The 9894-nt window shown below is 47.0% G+C and overlaps 1 protein-coding gene across 1 annotated transcript in view; it reads left to right on the top strand.

Annotated features, from left to right (window-relative positions):
* The first annotated feature begins 843 nt into the window (after window positions 1-843).
* NHSL2 (NHS like 2) overlaps window positions 844-9894 on the top strand; it is a 130772-nt gene continuing 121721 nt past the window's right edge. The window contains exon 1 of the mRNA XM_081179395.1: window positions 844-1138. Within this exon, the coding sequence (XP_081035521.1) occupies window positions 859-1138 (280 nt within the window). The 5' untranslated portion in view covers window positions 844-858. The remainder of the gene's footprint in view (window positions 1139-9894) is intronic.

Raw genomic sequence — 9894 nt, 5'->3', positions numbered from 1 at the left:
GGGGCGCAGGACCGGAATGCATGGGAGCCTAACACTTCTCTTCTGATGAAAATCACACCTCTCTCTCTCCCTCTCATGTTTGCCTTTGGCAAAAGCGCAGGTGTTTTAACTAACTCTCCCGGTGAAAACAATGGGAGAAGTATAACTACCTATGGTGGAACTGTGCACGTTTTCTTGTGCACGTTGCTCTTCACGCGGGGCGGAAAGCCAAACAGAGGAGAATTCCCCCACCCATCCATTAATGGTATTCGTGTGTGAGGAACACGCGCCCAGTAAGGCTTCGCCGCCATCCTGACCGGAGTGGAGCCCCATTCAAGGAGGACTTTTTTCTGAAGTGACATAGCATCGGATCCGACTGGCTCTGAGCTCCTGCGAGGGGACGGTCGCGCTCTTAGGGTGGGCCTGAGAGCGCAACTCTCGAACTGAGGCTGCGAAAACAAACTGATGATGTCAGTACAGCCTCTCGCATCTCTCTTGCTAAGTCTGCTACCACCGACAGTCGGCCGGTTCCAAAATAAATCTGCTCGGGAAAATAGGAGAGCCGCCCCTTCTAATCCCTTGGGGTTATACTAGCAGCTCCTCCTCGGGGTTCCCCGTCGAGGCGAGGCGTTCCCCAGGCTGGTCAGGCTCGAGAAGCAGCTCAAGAGAACTCGACTTCTACTGCCTCAAAGTCCCGGGCAAGCAGAGGAGGAACCGCTGAGCTCCTGGGAGGCCCCGTCGGACGAGCGGCCGTCAGCTTCCTCCTTGTCTAGAAAAGCAACAGCAGCCTGGCGCCGACCGACCTCCAGGCAGCAGATCCACTCCGAGGGACGCCCGGACAGCGGCGGCTCCTCTCTTGAGGGCAACCAGGGCAACAAGATGCCCTTCTGGAAGCACACGGTGGAACCTCGCCGGCTGCTCCCCTCCGCTGCCGTCGCCCCTCGCTTGGCTGCTCTGCCACTGGCCCAGCTCCACGACGTGTGCGGCCTGGCGACGCTGGCGCTGCTCCGGCAGCTGGCCGATCTCTGCGGACACTCAGCGGCGTTGCTCGCGGACCTAGAGGGTCGCTTACTGGAGCTGGCCCGCCGCGCACACCGGCTTCGAAGCCGCCTCTGCAGAGTCCACGGGCTCATGCGCCCCGGGGCGTCTCGAGAGGCAGGTAAGAAAGAAAAGTCACCGCCCGCTCCGTCGAGGCAGGGTCACCGCGCTCTTTGGGAATAGCACGTGGGCCGCTCATAGAAGGGCGCGCGGATTGTTTCCAAGGCGGAGAAGGCGGGAGGGATTTGCTGTAAGGCAGCTACTTACACCCCCCCCCCACTAAAAGAGGAAAGGCGTCACCCAAATGCAATGCAGATTACGCTAGTGGTGAAGACTGCGGGCAGGTGACCTGCTTGTGCCTGGCCGGTGTGCTCTCTGGGTAACGGGCAACTTCAATACTTCTCTCCCTCCCTAAGTTCTCTTATCTCGAAACCAGACCTGAGTCGGACCGTGGGTTCATCAACACTTTCCTTGTGCCCTGCGTAGAAAGCAGGGGTCGGACAGGGGCTCCGTGTTTCAACCAGAGGACTCCTTGAAATAGAGGACTTGTCCTCTCACAGCCATTTGAATGGAGGACTCTACTCTGTAGAGTAGAGCAGGTGGCCAGTCTGCGCAAGTATCTCTCTGCAGACCCAGAGGGTGGGGTGGCAAGGAAGGGGTTAACTCTCAAAAGAGTCAGATGTCACTCTCAATCCTTTCTGAAATCCACCGTTTATGTCCTGGACATCCTGTGATGAAAAAAGAATAGGCCCTTTGCCCATGCTCAGAGGCATTTTTAAAGAAAAGAATTGTCTCTTTTCCCAGTTTTTTCTTCCGATGCAAAGGCTTCCGATGGGCTTTCTGACATGACAGTGGTGGTGGTTTTGCTGACCCTGCTTGCTTGCTGCAACTTCGCAGCCACGCTCCACCTTCATTGTCAAAGGCAGTAGTGCTTCTGTTTACCTGCTTGCAGACAGACTTCTGGTTGTCCATTGTGATACTGGAAAGCTGGACTAGACAGGCATTTGGGCTGGTTCAGCAGAGCTGGACCACGTAGCCGGAAGAAGATGATACACACAAAATTTAAAATGGTTCAAAACAAGATGCATCTGCGGGGGGGGGGGGGATGCTGGTGAAGCAGCGATTCTGACATATTTGGCACATTGGAAACACATGGCTTTCCCCCAAAGAATAATGAGAACTATAGTTTACCCTTTCATGGAGTTACAAGTTTGCAGAACCCCTGACAAAGTACAGCACCCAGGACTCTTTGGGGGAAGTTATGTGCCTTCTAAAGGTAAAGGGACCCCTGACTGTTGGGTCCAGTTGTGACCGACTCTAGGGTTGCGGTGCTCATCTCAATTTCTTGGCTGAGGGAGCCCTTCCAGGTCATTTGGCCAGCATGACTAAGCTGCTTCTGGTGAACCAGAGCAGCGCACGGAAACGCCGTTTACCTTCCCGCCGGAGCGGTACTTTAGAACTGCTAGGTTGGCAGGAGCAGGGACCGAGCAACAGGAGCTCACCCCGTCGCGGGGATTCGAACCACCAACCTTCTGATCGGCAAGTCCTAGGCTCAGTGGTTTAACCCACAGCGCCACCCACGTCCCTTCTTGGCTGATAGCAATAGCTGCTAACCCACAAGCATTTCTGTAGAGAGGCAGGATCCAAAGGCCCTCGGCAGCAGGATAATGATGTGTGAATTAGTTTCTAAGTTTCTTAGTTTCTAAGTCACGGGGAAAGTAATAGCCTCCTTTATTTGGTATTTAGGCCTCAATAGCCCACTTTATCTGGTATTTAGGCCTCATCCAGTTCTACCTGCCAAACTTTAAGATGCTGAAAACAAATTGGAACAGGTTCAGAGTAGGCTAGTGAAGATGATCAGGTGTAGAGAATATAAGAACGAAAGAAGAGCCCAGCTGGATCAGGCCTAAGGCACATCTGGTTCATCATCCTGTTCTCACTGTGGTCCAGCGCATGGCTTCAAGAAGCCCACAGGCAGGAAAATGTCTCCTGTGGGGAAGTGAGCTGCAGGAACTGGCTGCAACTGCAACTGTTTAGCCCGGAGAAGGGAAAACTTGGAGTGTTTACATATTGGACTTTTACTCTGGCTCCAATGCACTCCTGCTTTTAGCATTTGAATCCACGTACATGTTACACAAGGGATGCGGGTGGCGCTGTGGGTTAAACCACAGAGCCTAGGGCTTGCCGATCAGAAGGTCGGCAGTTCAAATCCCCATGATGGGGTGAGCTCCCATTGCTCAGTCCCAGCTCCTGCCCACCTAGCAGTTTGAAAGCATGTCAAAGTGCAAGTAGATAAACAGGTACTGCTCCGGCAGGAAGGTAAACAGTGTTTCTGTGTGCTGCTCTGGTTTCGCCAGAAGCAGCTTAGTTATGCTGGCCACATGACCTGGAAGCTGTACACTGGCTCCCTCGGCCAGTAAAGCGAGATGAGCGCCGCAACCCCAGAGTCGTTAGCGACTGGACCCAATGGTCAGGGGTCCCTTTACCTTTACATGTTACACAGGGCTGATGTGTCCTGTTTCACCACTTGCGGCAAAATGGGAAGATCTTGCACAATTTCAGGTGACATCTTGCCCCAAACGGACATGCTCTTGCCCCCCAAATCAGCACTGTGATGGCAACAGGCTTCTCCCATGGGTGTTCGGGTGGGGGGGGCTTCTGCTGCCTGAAGCAGTAGCTTCACCCTGCCTAATGGCTGGGCCGGCTCTGATGTTCTCATGATATTAATAATAAAATATTAAATTTATAACCCACCCTTCCTCTGAAAGGAGCCCAGGGTAGCCAGTAATACGTAAAACATTTAAGCTTAAAACAATTCCAGCACAGATGCAGACAGGGAAAGATCTCAGCTTCAAAGGCTCAGATTAAAGCTACCCTGTAGTTTCTGGAGAAATATTTTCTTCTCAAACCAGCATCTTACCTGAAAGGATAGCTTAAGCCATGTTCCCTTCACAGCCATTGCACTTACGTGGGTGGCAGCATATGCCCAGGTGAAGGCTTCATGATAGGAGTTTGGGGGGAGGGGGTTGCAAGGGGGAGAGGTTATGGGCATCAGGTGATCACCTGCCTTTTCTCTGGTATGTACAGCAGGGTGCCAAATAAGATCTAAAATGCAGTAGGGAGAAATGACCTTGCTGCGTTTTAAACCACTAATGTGTTCATAGCCTTGTATTCTTATTCCCCAGAGGACAAAACAACATCTAATGAGCTTAAGCTATGGAAAGGTAGATAGATTCTGGTTGAACGTTAGGAAATATATCAAGAGGAATTTGACAGTGGAACCAATTGCCTAAGGGTGTCTCTTGCTGAAGGTCTCCAGCCAGAAGCTAGAAAGCCGTCTGCTGGGGAAACTCTAGAAACTCTGGAAACCCCTCCAACCGATTGTGTAATTTACAGTTTGTTGTCTATTCCCCTTCCCCTCAATCTGTTGTTGGTTTCTGGTATGTTTTCCACTGGGTTTTCGGACCAGAGGGGTTTGAAAAAGTATCATGGAGCCTGTGTTTCAGATTTCTCAGCAAAGGTGCGTTTTCTTAAAGGGCCCTTTAAAAAGTATGCCTTCTTGGAGAACAGTTCCAGTGTAACTGCCGAGTGTTTTCAACTGTTCTGACAGTGCCCAGCAAGCTCTCCTGCTGTTGCCATTTGCTTCTCCATCTGCTCTGGGCTGCCATTTGCACCCCCCCCCCATGTCAAGAGTGAGCCAAAAGCATCTTTTAAGGATGAGCTTTTATTCTGTAGATCAAAAAGCATTTTCTTGTGACTTAGCATTATTCCAGTATTGAACAAATTACGCTAAGTGTACAGTGGTATCTTGGTTCTCAAACTTAATCCGTTTCGGGTGTCCGTTCTGTTATGTAGTGTAGTTTCACCCTGGGCCAACAGGGGGATACTGTATATAGTTTTCACTCAGGTCTGTAGATAGTTTTCACTCAGGTCCGCGGCAGTTAGTTTAGGCGGGAACCCTGGGCTGTTGTGGTTACAATGTTGACAGCCGGCTGCCTATAAATACAGGCCGGCTGAGCTGTTCGCAGTCAGTTCTATTCCAGCTTATCTTAATAAAGAGCTACTTGAAGAAATCGCTGTGCCGGCTGCTATGTCAACCCACTATTTAACACGTTCCAAAAGCAAAGCATTCCAAAACCAAGGTGCACTTTCCCATAGAAAGTAATGCAAAATGGATTAATCCGTTCCAGACTTTTAAAAACAACCCCTAAAACAGCAAATTAACATGGATTTTACTATCTAATGAGACCATTGATCCATAAAATGAAAGCAATAAACAATGTACTGCAGCCACACAGTCAATATATCCAGTTGCTGAACTGGGTTCCACCCAGTCACAAAAACAAAACGAAAAGAGACGCAAAAACAAAAATACAAAATAAATAGCAAAAACAGACGGACCTCAGCATAACACTCAAATCGGAAGTGTGGCACTCAAATCGGAAGCCTAACACTCAGAATGGAGCAAGTTCGGCTTCTGAAAAAAGTTCGCAAACCGGAACACTTACTTCTGGGTTTAGTGTTTGGATTTCAAGTTCTTTGAGTACCAAGGCATTTGAGAACCAAGGTACCACTGTATTTTAAAATGTACTAGAGTGCGCAGTTGGATTTCCCATCACTTACACCTTTAATGCTGCTGTTCTTTTGGTCATGATCAATCTTATTGCACCAATGTGTTTTTAATAACAGTTCCATAGAAATATCACACCAGTGTATTGAGGGGTTAAGTCAATGGAGTATCGCTGAATTCATAAGAGTCACACATTGGATTGCTTAGCCGTTTAACTGGGGTTGAAAGCAAACACTGAATAAAGAGTTGAATGGACCTACAAGGTCATGGACTTATTGGTCTATTCCCTGTGGAGTTTTATTTCTCAGCATTTGTTCCACATCTGCAAATGGGGTAAAAGTGGTCTGCATACTTGTGGACTATGCAGTCTTCGCCGAAAAGCAGGTCCCCCGATTCCCTTTTTTCACCCTTACAGAAACTCTGTGAAGCAGGCTAGGCTGAGAGAGGCTGGCTTAAGATCAATCATCCAGTGAACTTGATGTTTGATGGGAAATTTGAACTCAGGCCTCTCTGGGCCTGGTCTGGAACTCTACCACCTTACACTATTTTGGCTCACCGGGAATGAAACTACGCCCAAAGAGGGATCAAAATATTTTTGATCAAAAATTCATAAAACTAAGCAAGTAATTCAAAACAATTTTGTGACATAACCCTGACCCCACATTTATATCACTTTAAAAATCATGGCTTCCTCAAAGAATCCTGGGAACTATATTTCACCCCTCACAGAGTTACAATTAAACACTGCAGCTCTTGAATAATATGAGCTGCTAAATGAAGCACACAAACATTCTATAAGTGTTTCTTGTAGGTGTAGTTGCTAGAGGTCATCTTCAGTCCCTGGAAGACAGCCATTTTTAAAAATGGCGGCAGCCAATTTGAATTTCCAACATTCAAAAGCTTCTCTGGATCTTTTCGGAGCTCTTTAAGCTGGGTTGACCAATCTAGCACAGTGGAAGGTGGAGGAATAACCTCATATAAGATTAACCCATTCAGGTCCATCTTTCTTTCCTCCTTTTGGAGAAAATAATGTGTATAGTGGTACCTCGGGTTAAGTACTTAATTCGTTCCGGAGGTCCATTCTTAACCTGAAACTGTTCGTAACCTGAAGCACCACTTTAGCTAATGGGGCCTCCTGCTGCTGCTGTGCCGCCGGAACACAATTTCTGTTCTTATCCTGAAGCAAAGTTCTTAACCCGAGGTAATATTTTTGGGTTAGCAGAGTCTGTAACCTGAAGCGTATGTAACCCAAGGTACCACTGTAATTTTACTCTGCCTCCTTTGGGGTTCTGGCGAACTGATTAACGGGACTGGCATGATTCCCAGGTCTTTGCAGTTCTTTCTAGTAAGTACCATTGTAAATATAGTTGGTTATTAACGGTTTGCTGAAGTCAATTATCTCCAAATACATTGGCCTTGAATTTGCAGGGCCAGTCAGTGCCATCCAGCAGGCAAAAAAAAAACACATTGAGGGTTCACTGTAGCTGCCACTTGGGCTCACCAGCAACTCTGACAATTAGGGTGTTTATCTTCCTTAATTTATAGCTTGTATCTTATAAAGTTTGACATGACCTTTCATTCGGCAGTGCCTGGCAAGTTGCTCAACCCAGCCTGGCCCAGCTTCTTGCAGCCTCGCAATATGGGGGAGTTAGAGCAGTAAAATAATGAGATAAAACAATGTTAAAACAACAAGACACAGCACTAGAGGAAGCACTAAAAGAAGTTAAAAAGTAAAATGGAAGAGAGGGATAAAAACAAGTCCTGAGGGTTGGTTATAAAGCAAAAACTTGCCTTGAAACGAGCCTTAGAGCTGAAAAACCTCCTTCCTCCATGAAGTGTGGGCAGGGCTGGATTTAGGCAAAGCCCCAGTCTATATGTGAGAAGGAAAACTCGAACCAGAGCTCTGAAACAAACAATGGAAGTAACTTCCCAGAGCCCTGGAAGGATACCAACTGGCAACACGGGTAGTAGAGAGGTGGTGACCCGTAACATTGATGGAAACATACTACAGGTCTGGCAAATTTCGAACCACAAAAAAGACTGAAGCTTGGTATTAATTCCCCAAAAACTTGTATTCGCCAACAACCCAAAACCGAAGGGCTTCCTCCCATGGATAGATTGCATAAAGCATCTCTTGAACATCTTAAATGATATACTGCCAGGTGTAGTAAAGCCAACTGATATAGCTTCTATAGAGTATTTATACTATGATGGTCACACAATACAAGCAATGATCACCTTCCATGATCAAAATCTGGCCAACCTTATCCACAGAGCAAGACATCTACTCATAAAGGAAAGGATAGTAATACTAAGATACTTCAAAAATAGGGTACCAAAGATCTCCCTCTTTGATGCCAAGGGCAATAAGCCAATGGCAAATGAGGAACAGAAAAAATCTGAAAAGGAAAACTGACCTCAAAATGTCCAGCTTGACCATCATAAACAAGAGTCACCAAAATCAAAAAGGAAAGGCACATCCCTATACGACTCTCAATAGCCTATGAGCAAGCGAAAGGACATTTTCTCTACAGAAGAAAACGCTCTAATAAGCCAATTTTGGTCATTGCCGTCCCCAGCCCAAGCCGAAATCTTGGAAAGATTAGAAACACTAAGAAACAGATTGGCTGGGAAGGATGCTCACAATGGGGCCAAGGAGGGTCCACATTTGTGGCCCATCTCCCCAAAATGTCTAGTTGGCAAGAGGATGTCCAGAGGCTCATTCAAATGCATGGATGTGGACCTTCAGTCCCAGCCTCCATTGGTGTACGACATGGCAGGGGGCAACCAGGACACGATGCCCTCAAGCTCCTGGCTTGGCTACCTCAGGTTGTCCCCAAATGAGATAGCTACCCCACCACCACCACCACCAAGAACAGAGGAACTCTACAGCTCTACCAAAGAGATCCCTACTGATGGAGCAAATGGGAGTGTTTTTTAAGACAAAATAGGACTCCTAGGCAAGGTGGAAATGACGGAAACAGGTCTCAGAGGGAACGGGGTCTAAAGACCAGGTGTAGGGAATCTTTTGTCCTCCAGATTATTGCTGGACTGTTGCAATGTCCATCATTGGCTATGCTTGCTGGAGTTGATGGGACTTGCCGTTCAGCAGCATTTGGAGGGCCAAAGGTTCCCCACATCTTGGCTAATGGTAGGGCCGGCTCTGTTTGATTGAAACTTGGATGTTATAAATTATTTCTGGAAAGAAGCAGTGGTGTGCCATGGCTCAGGCTGGGCTGTGCATGTATAAGGCCAAATGTCTGCTCTTGTAATTGGATCCTCCCTTTTGCTTTTCTAGAATATAGGGGTGTAAGAGGTTTGGGTTGATTCATTTGTTTTCAGATTCAGGAAGTTATGAGTGGGAGCAGAAGTGAAATCTACAGCAAGAAGACCATTTAAAATTGGATCCAACATACAGGAAGGAACTGTTTTCACACAGGGCAGAGAGTGGATGAGTTTCCAGCTTTGGACTGCGGCTTTGGGAACAAACTGAAGGAGATTTTTAAATTGTTGGAGTCTGGGAATGAACTACAGGAAATGGGAAAGTGAATCCCTTATTCCCCTGAGTCTGCATACACAGTCCGCTGCAAAACTGTGAAGTCAGCCATGTGGAGACAGGGAGCTGAATTGGAGAGGATCCATCTGTAGAATGGGAACAATGTCAAATAATTTCACAGGGCAGTTAGAGAATAAAACCATACAAAGACTGCAAAGCATGTAGGACATGATCCAGCTTAAGTTCCAGCACTTTTAAGTCCTTTTCACTTTGGTTGGAAAACAAGCTATGTGCTAAAAACTCACCTACATAAATCAATGAGACTAGGCTATGTACACAACCATACATTTAAAGCACATGGTATCACCCAAAGGATCAGGTAGTTTGTTATGGTTTCTGGGAACTGTAGTTCTGTTAGAGGGTAAACTACCATTCCAATAATTATTTGGGGGAAGTCATGTAGTTTAAATGTGCTTTAAATATACGTATTGTGTATACACAGCCTCCAAAAGTATTTCATTTTGGTTCAGTCAACCCCACTGTTGAAACAGGAGTTTCTGGGGAAGTGGACAATCTGGAAGACCCAAACCATGCCTCCCCCCAGTACATTCTGTATATGCTTAAAGGCACTCTTCTTCCTTTTTGTTTTATATAATCTGAGCCTTGGAACTGCAAAGCAGATTAGGGAATAACCTCTGCTGAGCACTGGCTCAAAATTCTTTCTTTACGTAATTTATATTTCTCTTTCAAGAAGATACCTCCAATCAGCCGACAGCTGAAACAATAAAACTTGGGACACATGAAACAACCT

This window comes from Podarcis bocagei (assembly GCF_964188305.1).
Source record: "Podarcis bocagei genome assembly, chromosome: Z".
NCBI lineage: Eukaryota > Metazoa > Chordata > Lepidosauria > Squamata > Lacertidae > Podarcis > Podarcis bocagei.
The sequence above is the reverse complement of the archived record's forward strand: the minus strand, read 5'-3'. Positions and strand labels throughout refer to the sequence as shown.